At 31.6% G+C, this 17242-nt stretch overlaps 1 protein-coding gene and 1 pseudogene across 1 annotated transcript; one reads left to right on the top strand and one right to left on the bottom strand.

The window, feature by feature from the left end:
- Positions 1-269: 269 nt before the first annotated feature.
- Positions 270-1804, bottom strand: LOC125821895 (premnaspirodiene oxygenase-like; annotated as a pseudogene).
- A 662-nt stretch (positions 1805-2466) lies between these two features.
- Positions 2467-5207, top strand: LOC125821894 (premnaspirodiene oxygenase-like). Its single transcript, XM_049501259.1, has 3 exons — positions 2467-3139; positions 4760-5010; positions 5103-5207. The coding sequence occupies exons 1-3, from the start codon at positions 2467-2469 to the stop codon at positions 5205-5207; spliced, it is 1029 nt and encodes a 342-aa protein (XP_049357216.1).
- Positions 5208-17242: the final 12035 nt, after the last annotated feature.

Raw genomic sequence — 17242 nt, 5'->3', positions numbered from 1 at the left:
TGAAGTCATCACATTGAAAATTCAAATGAAGGGTAAAATTGGAAGAACACTCTAAAAGTACTGAGCAATTAAGTTAATTTGAAAAATGAAAAATGCCTCAAAAATTCAATCAACATTGAAAATCCCTTGGTGAAAACATTTTACTGATATTTAGCGACTCTTCATTGCATACAAAGTTGTCAAAGCATTTATATAGAGGTCTGGTTATAAATAATATCCTTTATTATAGTCGCAAAATTCTTTATTTGTTATAGTGAATATTCTAGTTATCAAATTCCAAGATCATTACATGTAGCAAGTAGACATAAATTACATTTCCGACTACAGCTAGCACCAGGAGTTTCAGTAACATCAACATCTTCAGGCTTCATTCCATTAGGCATCTTCCAATTGAAATAGTAAATAAGTTGAGCTAAAGGAAGCTCAACATTTGATAAACCAAATGAAATTCCAGGACACATTCTTCTTCCTCCGCCAAATGGTAAATACTCAAACCTATGTCCGATAAATTTTAAATTATTACTACTACTACCACAATTTATGAACCTCTCTGGTGTAAAACTCTCAGAATCCTCACAAAATTCAGCATCTCTATTAATTGCCCAAGCATTCACTGTTACTTTAGTTTTAATAGGTATGCCATGACATATCCATTAATTACACATTTCTCCCAGCATTCTCTTGGAAGTAACAAAGGAAGTGGTGGATGTAACCTCAGAGTTTCTTTAATTACTAATTTTAGGTAGCTAACTTCTTTCAAATCACTCTCTGTTACTCCTCTTCTTTTTCCCTTGAGGATTCTTCTCAATTCTGTTTGTGCCTTTTCCATAACTTTGGGGTTTTTCATCATTTCAGCTATTGCCCATTCAAGAACGTCTGCTGAAGTTTCAGTTCCTGCTAGAAACATGTCCTGCATATATTCACATTTAAAATTACAAATAGAGTTAAGTAATGATGTGATCATATGGTGCAGTATTTGTTTTGAAAGTACTGTTAGTGAGGTTGTGCATAAGAAATTAAAAGAAATTTATGTCACCAGTATGACTGCTTTGATAGCAAATTAACCAAATGTGACGTATGGTGAAGATTCCAAGTGCATGCCTTTTTTTTCAGCGTTACTCTTGAATTTCTGTACTACTTTTTAAGAAAAATACAACTGTGGCTTCACAAGACATATGAACTTTGTCACAAGAATAATATATGCTATGCTTTGTATTGATGGAAGAGTGTTCTTTTTTTTGTGTGACTCAAGAAATAATATCTCAGATAGATAATCGAGGAAATGTTATAAATGGTCCTGAATTATTGGAGTAGGTCTAAAACAATGCATTCAGCTTAGCTGGTTGGGCGTATCAGTTCTATGGTCAAGGTTGCGAGTTGTCCATTCATCCTTCTTATAGGCTTATTTCTTTTTATGTTTTATGAAGAACAATTTATGAACCTCTCTGGTGTAAAACTCTCAGAATCCTCACAAAATTCAGCATCTCTATTAATTGCCCAAGCATTCACTATTACTTTAGTTTTAATAGGTATGTCATATCCATTAATTACACATTTCTCCCTGCATTCTCTTGGAAGTAACAAAGGAAGTGGTGGATGTAACCTCAGAGTTTCTTTAATTACTAATTTTAGGTAGATAACTTCTTTCAAATCAATCTCTGTTACTCTTCTTTTTCCCTTGAGGAATTCTTCTCAATTCTGTTTTTGCCTTTTCCATAACTTTGGGGTTTTTCATCATTTCAGCCATTGCCCATTCAAGAACGTCTGCTGAAGTTTCAGTTCCTGCTAGAAACATGTCCTGCATATATTCACATTTAAAATTACAAATAGAGTTAAGTAATGATGTGATCATATGGTGCAGTATTTGTTTTGAAAGTACTGTTAGTGAGGTTGTGCATAAGAAATTAAAAGAAATATATGTCACCAGTATGACTGCTTTGATAGCAAATTAACCAAATGTGACGTATGGTGAAGATTCCAAGCGTTAATTATTTGCATGCCTTTTTTTTCAGCGTTACTTTTGAATTTCTGTACTACTTTTTAAGAAAAATACAACTGTGGCTTCACAAGAATAATATATGCTATGCTTTGTATTGATGGAAGAGTGTTCTTTTTTTTGTGTGACTCAAGAAATAATATCTCAGATAGATAATTGAGGAAATGTTATAAATGGTCCTGAATTATTGGAGTAGGTCTAAAACAGTGCATTCAGCTTAGCTGGTTGGGCGTATCAGTTCTATGGTCAAGGTTGCGAGTTGTCCATTCATCCTTCTTATAGGCTTATTTCTTTTTATGTTTTATGAAGAACAATTTATGAAACTTAAGTTGGCTTAGTCATCATATGATGCTCTACATAAAAAATAATAATTAATATTATTATATTTAAAAAGTTATTTCGAATACATACAAAAAAGAACTCATGGAAAAAATGTGTCGCGGACAAATTATCCTCGAGGCAAACAAAATATGCTTATAAAAAGAGGACTAGCACTGAATCCATTTTATCATTCAATAATACATTTTCCCCTTTTTCTTGCCACTTTTCTCACCATATTGCTTCTCATTTTCACTGTGAAGTTATTATCCAAGAAAAAACCAACTCTACACTTGCCTCCAGGTCCATGGAAATTGCCTTTCATAGGAAGCATTCACCATTTAATTGCAAGCCAATTACCTCACCATACTATTAGAGACTTGGCCAAAAAACATGGCCCCTTAATGCACTTGCACCTCGGTGAGATCCCAATGGTTGTTATTTCGAGTCCTCGTGTATCCCAAGAGATACTAAAAACTCAAGATCTCGCTTTCACAAATCGTCCCGAGCTTTTAAGTATCAAAATTTCGACATACAACTATTCAAACATCGCGTTTGCACCTTATGGAAATTACTGGAGACAAATGCGTAAATTATGCACGTTGGAACTATTGAGTGCAAAGTCATTTGCCTCTATTAGGAAAGAAGAAGCATTCAATCTTGTTCATTATGTTGAATCAAAATCTGGATCAATTGTTAATCTTACAGAAAAGATATATGCCCTCACAAATGCTGTAATTTGTAGAGCAGCTTTTGGGAAGAGGAGAAAAGAAGAATCAGTCTATTTCATGTCTTTGATAGAGGAATTCTCACTAATGATAACAGGTTTGAACCCTGCTTTTTTCTTTCCCAATATCTCAATTTATGCAACACACTTTATTTTTTCGTCTATTCTAATTTATTTAACACACTTTTTTTTTAGGGTGTGTTTGGTATGAAGGAAAATGTTTTCCATGGAAAATGTTTTCTTGGAAAACAAGTTGATTTTTGACTTATTTTCTCATGTTTGGTTGGTGAGTAGAAAATATTTTCCGAAAAAGATTTTTAGTGTTTGATTTATGAATGAAAAATGTTTTTGAAAAATTTCTTTTATTTTTACTAGAATAGAAAATAATGGTTGAAATTGAAAATATTTTTTAAAAACTAACTTAATTTTTTTTGGGGGTGGGTGGGGGGTCGAGAGTAGGGGTGAAAAATTGAAATTTTGAAGTTAAAAATATTTTTTAAAAACAAACTTAAAATTTTTTTTGGGGGGTGGGGGGTCAAGGGTAGGGGTGAAAAATTGAAATTTTAAAGTTAAAAATATTTTTTAAAAACAAACTTAAATTTTTTTTTTGGGGGGTGGGGGGGCTGGTAGGGGTTGGTTGGGTGGGGGGTCGAGGGTAGGGGTGAAAAAAATGAAATTTTGAAGTTGAAAATATTTTTTTAAAACAAACTTAATTTTTTTTTGGAGGGAGGGGGGCTGGTAGGGGGTGGGGGGGTGGGTGGGGGGGTCGAGGGTAGGGGTGGAAAACATGAAATTTTGAAGTCGAAAATATATTTTAAAAACAAACTGAAATTTTTTTTGGGGGGGAGGGGGGCTGGTAGGGGGTGGGTGGGTCGAGGGTACGGGTGGAAAAAATGAAATTTTGAAGTTGAAAATATTTTTTAAAAACAAACTTAAAAATTTTTTTGGGGGGTGGGGGGGCTGGTAGGGCGGGGGTCGAGGGTAAGGGGTGAAAAAATGAAATTTTGAAGTCGAAAATATTTTTTAAAAACAAACTTAAATTTTTTTTTGGGGAGTGGGGGGGGGAGTGGTAGGGGGTGGGTGGGGGCTAGGGTAGGGGGGTCGAGGATAAGGGTGAAAAAATGAAATAATGTTTTTTAAAAACAAACTTAAATTTTTTTCCTTTTGAAGAGGGTGGGATAGGGGGCTAGGGGGAGGGGGGGGCGAGGGTAGGAGGTGGGGGTGTAAAAAGATAAAAAATTAAAATTAGAAATATCTTTTAAAAACAACTTTTAATATTTTTTTGGGAGGGGTGGTGGTAGGGGGTGAGGGTAGGGGTAGGGGTGAGGGTGGGGTAAAAATATTGAATTTAAAAACAAACTTTAATTTTATTTTATTTTTTTGGGTGGTTGGGGGGCTGGTTTGAGGGTAGGGACCAAATAAATTGATTTTTTCAACAATTTTTTTTTTAATTGAAAGTTGAAAGAGAGTTTTGGAAAATGTTTTCCTTAAGTTTTGAAAGGAAATCATTTTCCTTAAATTTGAGGAAAATGAGTAGATTTGAAAAACATTTTCCAAAACATTTAACCTAACCAAACATGAGAAAATTGAAAAACATTTTTCGAAAATGTTTTCCTTCATACCAAACACACCCTTAGTCTGGCTGCCTTCCGTCTGCATACCAGTACAATTGTGTTTTTAGTATTGATTGCATTTTCTTTCCAATTATTTACTAATAGGTTTGGACATAAGTGAGGTGTTTCCTTCACTCAAGTTTCTGCGAGTCATTACTGGCACTAAAGAAATATTATTGAAGCTTCACAAAACGTTTGACAATGTGCTTGACATGATAATAGAGGATCACAAGCACAAGTATGATGAAGAAGAGTCATCAAGAAAAAATGATTTAGTTAATTTGCTATTAAACCTCCAAGAAAGTGACACTCTTGATTTCTCCTTCACTACAGACAATATCAAAGCAGTCATACTGGTGACGTATTTCTTTTAATTTCTCAATACATATTCACGTAAACTCATAGATTACACTCGAGTAGTAATTATAAATAATGCGTATATATGCAGGACATGTTTCTAGCAGGAACTGATACTTCAGCGACTGTTCTTGACTGGGAAATGGTTGAAATGATGAGAAAAAAGTTCAAACGAGAAGACTATGTAGATAATTAATAGGTACTCAGTTTCATAGCATAAATATACTTTTGCAGCAACTTCTACTTGACAAAAAGTTCAATGATTTTCTATTCCACAAAAACTATAACTTGGTGTTCAAGCAATGTAAAGACTCAAATTGTTGAAGAAAAATGATTTGATCAAAAACATGTTTGAAGAGTCCAAACTAGATTTAATAGGTACTCCTCCGTTTTAAATTGATTTGTTGGACTTTTATTTTTATTCAATTTAATATAGAATGTTCTTTTTTTCTTGGGGGTGGGGGGGGACATCTTTAAGAACACAAAGTTAAAAGACATATTTATATATTCTAAATATCCTCAGATTAATATTCTTCTTTATTTTTGAAAAATAAGACAAATCTTTTTCCCAACTGATTTTCAACTTCAATATTATATTGTCTAGACATTTCTATTGCTTCATCCTTACCATTCAGCAAATAGACATAGTCGTTTCGAATGCAATTGTCGATGAAAGTTATGATATACTTTTTTCCACCATGAGATGATGTTGACTTCATATCACAAATGTCAGTGTAAATCAACTCTAAGGGATTAAAATTCCTTTCGACAGATTTATAAGAATGTTCAGCATACTTAGATTCCACACAAACTTGACATTTTAATTTATTGCACTCAAAGTTAGACAAAAAATTTAAGTTGATCAGTTTTCCTTACAAGGTTTTGTAATTGACATGCCTCAAGTGTTCATGTCACAAACAGTTTGACTCAAGCAAGTAGGAACAAATAAAAATATTGAGTTTGAAAAGCTCTCCGTGAGGTAGCTTTTTCTCACAAATATTTTGTTCCTATTTCTTACAATTTTGTGTGATACAAACATTGTTTAGAGTCATCACTTTGTCAAATGTCCTTTTCGGAAGGACATTTCCATAACTTTCAATTGGATTGTTATAGAACTACCCTTGAACAAAGTTTCATCGAGTCCAATAAAGGCAATATAGTTCAAGTGCTTCTTTTACAAAACATGATAAATGACTATTCACCAACATTCTATATACAAATAGTTATATTTAATAGACATATCTTTTCATGAAAGTTCACAACATTTTAAGTGACATTTTTTCATAAAAGAACTCAATCATTTTGAACAAGTATACATATAATTTGGTAGTTTCATACTAGTCATACCATATACTAGTAAAAGAGAAATTCAATGACCACAATATCAAATATACTCCAAGAATTTTGTGGGTCTAACATAATACAAAATTATCATCGAATTTAATATCATAGAACCCCCCACATTTTAAATATGATCTCAAAAATATTTTTCAAGTATTTAAAAATAGTTTTTCCACATATTTTTTTCTCATGCTATCAAAGTGTCATTGGCAACATGAAACCTCTTTTGAAAATATTATTCAACAAAAGAATTATAGTGCTTCAATTCTCTTTGACAATCTTTACACAATGTCAAAGTTCATTCCATAGAGGCACAAAATCACAAACTCTAAGTCACTAGTATTTTTTCCTCTATCACAAATAGACATACCACTTAATATTTAAAATACTAACAATAAAGACAATTTTTTGTATAATTTGTTTCTATATAACAGTGAAGTTTATAGAAAGTCAAAAGTACAACATTGACTTGTTATGTCAAGCTTTCATATTCTTCAAACAAATAGCATAGACTAATTTATCCAGAGTAGAAAACTACAAAAGTTTTTAGTCTACAAAAATCAGACAGAATCAAATTTCACAAGGAGTACAGAACTACATTTTCTTTTTAGTCTTCAAACATAATTAAACATATTCTTAGAGTATCACATAGATATGCTTTTCTTTTCAAATAGCCCTCCAACTACAACATTTTGACATACTATTTTATCAAACAAAAAAGTGCATCTCTCATTCTGCAAACTAAAGAATTTTAAAGGTAACACTTTTTGCCAAGAAAAATTCATTCAAAAATCATATGGTTTTGTAGATCTTTTTCCAAAGACATGCATAATAAATATCAAAATTGTTAACTTTTAGAAATTATTTTCCTCCTTAGATAAATAATAAGAAGGTTACCTGGTGTAATCTTTAATCGAAATATCATCAATTCTTCTAGTACATTCTCACTTCGACCTTGCTAAACAAAACACCGAATTCTGGAGAAGTAATACATTAATCTTCTACTTCCATGCAGTGGCGGATCCAGGATTTCTGTGGAGGGGATTCGAAATATAAAGAAGTAAACATGTGAAAATTACAAGATAAAAAACTGAGCGAGATAGGAGGAAATTAGTAATCTGAATCCAATAAGTTTAACTTGCCTTGTCACGTCGCGTTTAATTTTTTTTACTTTTACCCTTTTTCATCAATCTTTTTTTAAAAAATATTTCTTGTGCTTTTTTTCTATTTTATATTGCAGTGTTCTACTCTATTTTTTGAATTTTTTTTAAATTCAACCACTAAGATTTTATAATATATATTTGTTGACACCCAATTTTGACCCTCCACAATATAAATTAATCATTTCGAGCTTCTCCAATTTCAAACGATTTAAAATTATTAGTTTTATAAAAAATTTAAAAATAAAATAATAATGAAAATAAATAAATAAAAATAATAATATAGTTTGCAAGATTTTTAAATAGTTTGTCACTTTTCATAAATCTTAGATGATATATATGTTTTACATAATTATATATAATTAGTATATTTTATGATTATTCGAAAATCGTCTCAAAAAATATTTTGTATTTTAAATATTAGGGATGGTTATAATTTTGAATTAATGAGTTTTTATGAAATTCTAAATACTTCCAAGCTATGTTTAAAGTAATTTTATATTTATATATATATATATTTTTATTTATTTTTTATTTTTTTAATAAATATGTATATCTTAGCAAATCACGTTATTTTATAAATATTTGAAAAATCATCATAAAAGATTTTACATCGTAGTTAAATACTCTATTAATTTACTTTAAGTTATAGTTATAATTTCTAGCTAATTGGTTTTGTAATTGAATTAGTTAGTTTATAATTAAATTAATTATTTTATTTCATTAAGATTGAGAAGCTCGATAGTCTAATTATATTAATTCGTTTTATTACTAGTTGAAGGCCAATTTTGGGCAGCCCATTTCCAATTCAAAAAATAAATAAATAAAAATAAAAAATAAAAAAACCAACCCAATTCCCTCAGCAAGCAACTACGTACAGCAACAATACAATACCAATATAATTCCAACAAACCCATTCTTGATTCTTCTAACAATAATAATAATAATAACAATTAAAAAAAGGGGGCCAGCCGTAATAACAACAGCAATACATACAATTCAAAATATTCATACATGCAATACAGCAAACAAACCAAACCGACCCCACCTGTGTTCTCCTTCTTCTTCAGCAAAGACCAAAACGTCAAAGCAGCAGTAGCTGTGTATAGCAGCAACGTAGCTCACAGCAGCAGCAACACACGCAACGCCAGACGACCCATACGTTATTTCTTCTCCTTCACGCGTCAAAATAGACGGAAAGCTGTTAATGTCTTCATCAACAGTGCAGCAGAACCTGAAATTACTTCCTGCAGCAGCTGCAAAAAATCACCCTTGACTCGCGTGAATGGGCGCCACGTCGAGCACAAGGGCGGTGGGTTCGATCTAAGCCGTCCACATTGATTTTTTCATCCGGATTTCGTGAAATTTGGGGTGAAATCTCGTTCAAATCCAACTGCCCCCTATTCTGGAATTTTGAATTTCGAAACCGAAAGAGAATTCCATTTATTTATTTTTTACCTTTGTTCCAATCCGATTTTCATCCTGGGAACTCCCCTATAAATACCCATCCTCTTTACTGTTAAAAGGTTGGGGGGGAAATTTTAACCAAGGAAAAGAGAATAGCTTAAGTGAAATAGCTAGATTACATACAGAATATACCACAAGGAGTCAGAGTAAGCAATCGGTTTCGGTGTTCAAGTTCGATACTTTGCTCGGATTTCTTGATCGCTGCTCGAATTTGAGTCTTTGTGTGGTGGAGCTCGTCTCCCTTCTTGTTCCCGTTTCCTGTTCGCTGCCCATAACGAGGTAAATCACATGTAACTCCCTTATTCAGTTCGTTCCTTATAAATTTTAGACCATGAGTTGTGCTTTGATCCGTGCCAAAATACTCTCGCGTGATATGTTAAAGATTAAGTTGCCTTATTAAATTATCATTATTATTATTATTTAATTTTCTTTTCTGAAATGAGTAGCGCAGGTTCTATTCTTAAGATGATTTAGTACATATTTTGAATTGTTCTACGTTTGTAGTCGTCTGAATTGGTGGTCACGGTGCTTGCCTCGAGCTTTAGCTTGTGTTATTGGTTAATCATGTTGTTGTTCTGTTCTCTTTTGATGAAATAGGATCCATGCTTATTGTTAATGTATTTTGAAGATGCAAATAAAGTTGTACAGTGGTATTTAGCTACCTTCAAATATGAATTAGTAGATTTTCAAGTAATAGTTTTGAATAGGATCAGGTAGTCGAGTTTAGTTCATACTCATTTTACATCCATTTTAGTGTTAATATTCATGTCACATTTGTTGGGTTTGTTTGAAAAGCGTCAAGCAGTCCATTATTGGTGCATTCCCCCATATGTCTCGTGTTGTTAGATGTCATCCAGGTCTAGTTTGAACGTGTTGTTTGTTTCTGTTGTTTGGCTCTAAATGGTATACAATCTTGATCTTGTTTAGCTCGACGTGCCTTAAATAAGTTCGTGTAATTTTTTATTTTTTTATTTTTATTTTTTTTTCGGTTACGAGTTGGCATAAAAATGTGTCATGGTCTGCATTTGTTCATTCATTTTATGTGTTTACCTCTTTGGGATAAATAAATCTGTCCTCTTTGCTATTTGAGATCTCCGTGAGCCTCATGTCTATTTTTAACAAATTTCGATAAGTTGGGAGTACATAAAAATTGTGAACGTGCATCCATACTTTTGCTTTTATTCTTCTTCAATTTCAGCATGTCTCAATAATTGCTAAGGATGCTATGTTTTTATTTGCTTCGGTGATCACTGGTCCCTTTCCTTTTTCTACATAGTTTGATCTGGTGTTGTAAAGGTTAAGATCAGTAATAAGAAAGCTGTCCGGATAATGTCGGTATTGGCTAAAGCCCTTGTGCAAAATTTGAGCCATTTTTTATTGTTATATTTGTTAAGAAAGCTCACCTATGTAAATATAATATTCATTTATTTTTTGACCAAGTCCTACCTGCCATACTTGATTATAATAGTGTTTTAAGAGTCCAAACAAATGACTTGAATGTTTCTTTCCTCATACTTAAGCTACCGATTGTAGGCTTAGCTATAACAATTCTTGTGCTTTTTTTTTGAAATAAATATCCAATAGTCACATTTAGCAGATGGCATATTTGTTCACTATCTCTTTTATATTACATCTAATTAAATTTCTTTCTTCTCTGTTTTAAACCTTCTAGTAGTGATTTTAATAACAAGTCTTCATTAAATTTCCTTTAAGTTATTGTTTGATTGTTGCGTTATTAATGATGAGTGTATAGAGTTATTTTACTTATTTATTTACTTTATTTTTTATCATTTCATTTCCTTCCCAAAAAATGCTAATCTTGTTACTTGTTTATCGTTTTGCATGAAATCTGCCTCCAAATCCTCGTGTACTCCTTCCTCCTCCTGCATTTTTGGGAGAGCCATAAAGGCTCAAATTCATTTTATTTTGAGTCAACCGGCCATTGAAAATCGACGTGCATGTCCCGGAGTTGAAAAAATGCGAAAGCGGAGGAGAATTGAAAAAATTGGGCCAAAAGGCCCACTCTTTATTCAAATTTGTATTTTGTAATTTTGGGCCTAAGCCTTCGTCATTTTATTTATTAATTATTTTGTTAGAATTTAGGACAGGTACGAAGGTGGCAAGAATTGGGCCTTTGGCCCAAAACGAGATTAGGCCCAAGTATTAGCCCAGGCGGACAGAAAACCAGACTTGGGCCCCAAATTTCTCTCTATACTTTATTACTTCATATGTGGTTATTTGTCAATATGTGTTATTAGTTTTAAGGTCACCACAATTTAATTCCCCGAAAGATAGCCATTCTGAACTAATTTTCTAAAAATTTGACTAAATACGCCCGCTTCCTATAATATTAAAACATAACCTATTAAAATGTTTAACTTAGATAGTATCCCAATATTCCCCCCTTTCCCCTTTTGAAATAAGTTTCAACTGTAAAATAGCCTAATTTTGCAATTCGATCTAAGTTAAGTCATTTTAGCCAAATAAATTAGTTGTCGGATAACCGCATTAGCGGATATTCTAGGTGCCTTAAAAACCTTCCTAGAATATTAATAGGAACCTCGAACCCCCTTTATAGTTTTCAATAGATTTACTGTTTTAATCTTTTGAAAACAATAGTTTTTTCTTGATTTTTCTTAAAAATTAAGTGGCGACTCTTAAACCAGTCCAAATATATCTTTGAAATAAAACAATATTCATAAGATAAATAATTGACATCGTCGATTTTTTAGTTCATTTAATTCAATTTACTAGGTTAGTCATACGTGAAAAAGACAAATGATGAATAGAACAAATAAGTTTATTTTAGTTTTCATCTTTTTAAAATCGAACTGAAAAAAAATAAGAAAGAAATACTATAAAATTAAGGGGGGAAAATCAATTAATTAGATTTTATTAAAAGATTATACACGACTTTTAAATTTCTTCATTCGATTAACTTTAATTTAATTTATTTTATATAATATTTTTTTAAAATCAATTTTAAATTTAATAATAATTCATCGTTAGTACATGGAAAGAGACTTATGTAGCAATAAAATGAGAAGTATAAATAAGAAGAATAAAAGACAAAAGTATCTAAAATATGTCTAATAAATTTAAACAAAGATAAATTAAGAAAAAAAATTAGCATAGAGAGAAAAATAATGATAACAAAAATAATAAAGCTTTACATTTCACCAAAAACAGTGAGACATTTCATTGAGTTGGGATTTGAGCCTGAAACCAGAGCCCATTCAACCTTCCAAAAACAATGAAATGGAGTTGGATTTGAGCCCAAATCAAGAACCCATTCAACCTTTCAAAGAAAAAAAAACAAATGGGAAAATGTTGCAGGTGGAAATCAAACCCAAACCCTCTCGATTAGAGTTGAACACCTTAACCACTGAGCCATGCTTCTCTTTATATTTAAAGGGGTTCATTTTAATATATGTTCTCATAAAATCACAAATAGACCTTCTATATACAGTGTAATTTTTCGACGAGTGAACCCCGCATCTCCACGTGGGTCCGCCCCTACTTCCATGATCTCTTTTTCTCAATCAGTAGAATACAAGAAATACCAACAATATAGTAATTTCCTTAAGATTATTGTTCATCTTGTATTCCTAAGATACTTAGAACAAAACTTTGAAGAACTTGGTAAGAAACAACAAAGTTTAAAGAGTATTTTCAAACTAGAAAATTAAAACTAGTAGAGAAAATAGAATCAGAAAAAGATTAGAAACAATATAAAAATATTTTTCTCAAAGGAAGAAAATCGATCCCACTGAATGCAGTCGCCATAAGGAGGCTTTTCTTTTTTTCAGTATGCCGCTCCGTGAGCAAGGAGTGCCACGCACGAGCGGAGCAAAAAGAAAGCAAGGGAAATTCTTCTATTTTTTTGGGGGAAAGACCACTTAGCGCAGCGGAATAGGAAAGAGAGCGTCGAGCACAACTTTCGTGTCACCTGAAATCCTTTTTCATTAGTTATAATTAGCTCAGTTGTGACTTCTTTGCTCGGTTTTGGTTGCTTGACTTAATAATGGCCCTTCAAAGTCATTGACTCCATATTTAGGGAACGGTTGAACTCCTTTTTTCTTTTTCAAGTTGTCGACAGTCATGTTCTTATATTTCTTTACTGTTCCGTAGTAAATTCCTTTGTTCACCAATGCAAAGTGTCCCGTTAAGGAAATTATTCTCCTCAAGTACCCGAGGTTAATGAATTATATCCTCCCAAGATAAAACGATCTTGCTCACCGATGTATCGGTACCTAAAACCACGGTGTCAGCGAACCACTCAACGGCAGTAAAGTACACTTAGAATACTTTAGTAGTAGTAGAAGAAGTCCAGAAAAATTCGTTCAACTAAAATGAGAGGAAATCCATCAATTTATAGAAAACAAAGGGTCCATCAATTTATAGAAAACAAAGGGTAGCGTGAAAATGTTCTTATTGTGCCTTATCGGAAAGGCCACAAACCTTAGGAAAAGTCACAATCTTTCGGAAAGGTCACAACCTTTCATAAAAGTCACAAATTTTCATAAAAGTAGCAGCTTTTCATAAAAGTCACAACTCTTTATAAAAGTCGCAACTCTTCATTTTCTATTCACACCATTTAAAACCCAACAGTTAGCTACCTAAAATTAGTAATTAAAGAAACCTTGTGGTTACATCCACCACTTCCTTTGTTACTTCCAAGAGAATGCAGGGAGCAATGTGTAATTAATGGATATGACATGACATACCTATTAAAACTAAAGTAATAGTGAATGCTTGGGCAATTAATAGAGATGCTGAATTTTGGGAAAATGGTGAGAGTAATTACAAGTGTAATCGTGGTTGTTTTTCTTTTGTTGAGAGTAATGTATGCTCTGTATGTCATTGTATTGATAACAGAGTGTTTGTTTTCTATTCTTTCATTTAGAAAATTTTGCTATTTAAGAGACTGTGATGTATTAATTTGGAGGTAAAAAACAGAATTAGACGCGTGAACGAATCAGAGAATGATAAGTACAAAATAAGGCAGATCAGTTGTTACATCAATAATATATAGTACATAGACATGCCTTTCTAACAACGACCGAAAGAGTAACCACATTTGCAGAGTACATGAATTCAGGATATTTTAAATCTGTGACACTAACAGGCCCGCCTAGCTCCGAAATCATGAGATAAGATATGTAGGGTGAAACACTCAACCATTTCCAGGAGAGTTACAATCTGTTATGTAACAGACACAAACATGAGTAAATGAGAGTCAACATGGAGTCGAGATTTGCGTAACAGACACAAACATGAGTAAATAAGCTTATACTTTCAGTTTTTTTGGTGACACCCTGGCCCTGCCAGCTAATAAAATCAACACGGTGACTCAGACTCATTATATTCCATTTACACATGTTAGTATTTCAATTTGATTTTGAGTAAACAAATCGTCCAGTACGGAATCTGCATTCTTGGACTAATGGTGATTAGTTGATTTAAACATATAGCGATCTGTGGAGAATGGTTCATCTAAAATGCATGCATGCCTGCATTTCCTTGTTATTAGAAAATAGTTGTTTGAGGGCTTGAACAGACACATTTGTTTGTGAAATTAATCACAAGCATCATCGTACGTACTTCTTACCACAACGCCAACTATCAGTAATGGGTGGCATCTGCAACGTAACTTCGTGTCCCAATTAATTATTATTGAAAGTATATAACGTTATACAGAGGGGTCCTAACAAAAGGAAAAGTCGTGAACCGTCTCATAAATATGTGAAAGGCAACTGATTTGACTTTAATATGAAAAATTGGTCATATGATTAGGACAAGAAGAAAACGATTTCTTTAACTTAACTTGTCTTGCAATTAAATGGTGAATGCTTCCTATGAAAGGCAATTTGCCTGGAGGTAAGTTTGGAGTTGTTTTTTTTTTTTGCTTGGATAATAACTTAAAGAGTGAAAATGAGAAGCAATATGGTGAGAGAAAGGAAATAATGTTGTAGCTCAATTATTGAATGAGAAAATGGATTCGTTGCTGCTCCTCCTTTTAATCTTGTAAGCATATTTTTATTTGTTTCTTGGATGATTTATTGAACACACATTTTTCTTTCAAGTTGATTTCGATGATAAAATATCTGTATGTGAACCCACCCCATATTATAAATTTTAAATCATTATATACTGAAAGTTACGGCCTTAAAACATATATATATTTTTTTTGGCTCATTTGTGTTAGAATCAAGATTCACATGGATGATAGTGACGAGTAGATTAATATCTAAAACTCTTCTATCAGGGTCAAATGGGGTGGGCGGAGGGGGGTTTATTAAATGGTTTAATTTAAAATTAAAAAATTAATCAAATAAATGGAGTGACTTTGTAAATAAAACAGATTTTGAGCTAAAAAGTGAAGTTGATAGTTTTTTGAGTTAAAAATTAAGGTTAAGTGACATAAGAAATGAGTTCATAGTTAAGTAAATATTTGAGATATTATTTTTAGTGGTGACAGAATAAAATTATATACGCACTCCATCAACTTTTAATTGTCATGGTTTTCATTTTTAGAGTCAAATTATAAGAATTTTCACTAACATTTTACTATCTATTTTTTCATTATATTGATATGCAAAAAATTGCAATTTATAATACTTTTCGTATAATTTTTGAATATCTAAATTTTTTGTTTAAAATATCGAAATAATGATATCTAATTTAACTTTGAAAATTAGTCAAATTGACTTTCGAAAAGTGCAACATGACAAATAAAAATAGACAGAGGTAGTATATTCAGGATCGGCTCCTCTCCATTTCTCTTCTTTCAATTTTCCCCAAGTTCCTATTTGGATTAATGACACATGACATAGAATGGCTAAGATTTAATTTCCCAAAGTAAATTTCTAACCAAAATTTAACTAATAAATACAATATATATTTAGTATTAAAAATTATTATAATCTCACAATCTTAGCAACATATTATCTTGTCCATAAATATAGGGAAAAAAAGATTCTTCCTAATTTCTTTTTTTTTTACGTGGGATTCTTTTTAATTTTCTTTTAAATATTGAACTGCTGCCAAATATAGCTAATGTTAATTTTGGAGGAAATAGAAAAAAAAAAAAGTGAAATAAAATAGGAAAAATAATACTCTTCAATAGCTAATGGTTAAAAAGAAAAATTCATGGAAAAAATGCAATAAAAATATTAACTTAAAAATAAAATTAAATTAACATCCTAAGTAAAAAAAATTAGGAAGAAAACTTTTTTCCCCTAAATTATGAACAAGATAATATGTTGTTAAGATTGTGGGAGTTATAGTAATTTTTAAAATTAAAAATATAATATATTTATTAGTTGAATCATGGTTAGAGATTTACTTAGAAAAATTAAATCTTAGTCATTCATTTTAACCTATGCATGTGTCATTAATCCAAATAGGCAATTGGAGAAAATGGAGAGAAGAGAAATGGAGAGGAGCCGAATCCGTATACTCATAGACGATTTGATTACACTAAACGCATTTCGATTGGGTTAATAAAATAGCACAATGAAGTACTCCCTTGTTTTTCGAGAGTCAAACAATTTAAATTTGATTAAGAATTTACTCATGAAATCTTCAAATTTTTAAAAATGAAATTTATATATTAGGAAAAGGTCTAAATTATATCCAAACTTTGATCAAAATTGTTATAACGATACCGAACTTTGGAAATGACCTTTTACCCCATGCACTATTTAATAGTGTATTTTAAAGGTATATATGTGCCCACGTGGACATCATAAATATTGCATCATTATAAATAGTAACGTGTTCACGTGGGCACATATATGCCTTTAAATTACGCTATTAAATAGTGCAGGGGTAAAAGGTCCTCCATAAAGTTTGGTATCGTAACAACAATTTCGATCAAAATTGAAGTATTTTTCAGACCTTTTTATCTAAAATATTTGCTATTTTTCTTTTTTTGTTCTCCATACAAGTATTTTTGCTATTTGTTATATGTGATAAACTCATTTTAAAGAGAAAGTTCAAAATTGCAATCTAAGACAAACTCAATTAAAAAACAAACAGAAAACAAAATAGAAAAGAGAGAAGTGTTCATAATATATTTATGAGAAAATAATATATTGTTATAATCATGGTATTGCTACCTTTTTTTATGAAATATAAATTATCTAAATCATTATTATTTTATTTTAATCAACTAAATTTTAGCTATTAATTTTTACCTAATAAAAATTTGAGAGTCGGATCCCCTTTTTGAGCACTTCAACTAGCAAAGTATTGTATG

Source organism: Solanum verrucosum, unplaced genomic scaffold, assembly GCF_900185275.1.
Source record: "Solanum verrucosum unplaced genomic scaffold, falcon-dt-bn FXZP01000103.1, whole genome shotgun sequence".
Lineage (NCBI taxonomy): Eukaryota > Viridiplantae > Streptophyta > Magnoliopsida > Solanales > Solanaceae > Solanum > Solanum verrucosum.
The sequence above is the reverse complement of the archived record's forward strand: the minus strand, read 5'-3'. Positions and strand labels throughout refer to the sequence as shown.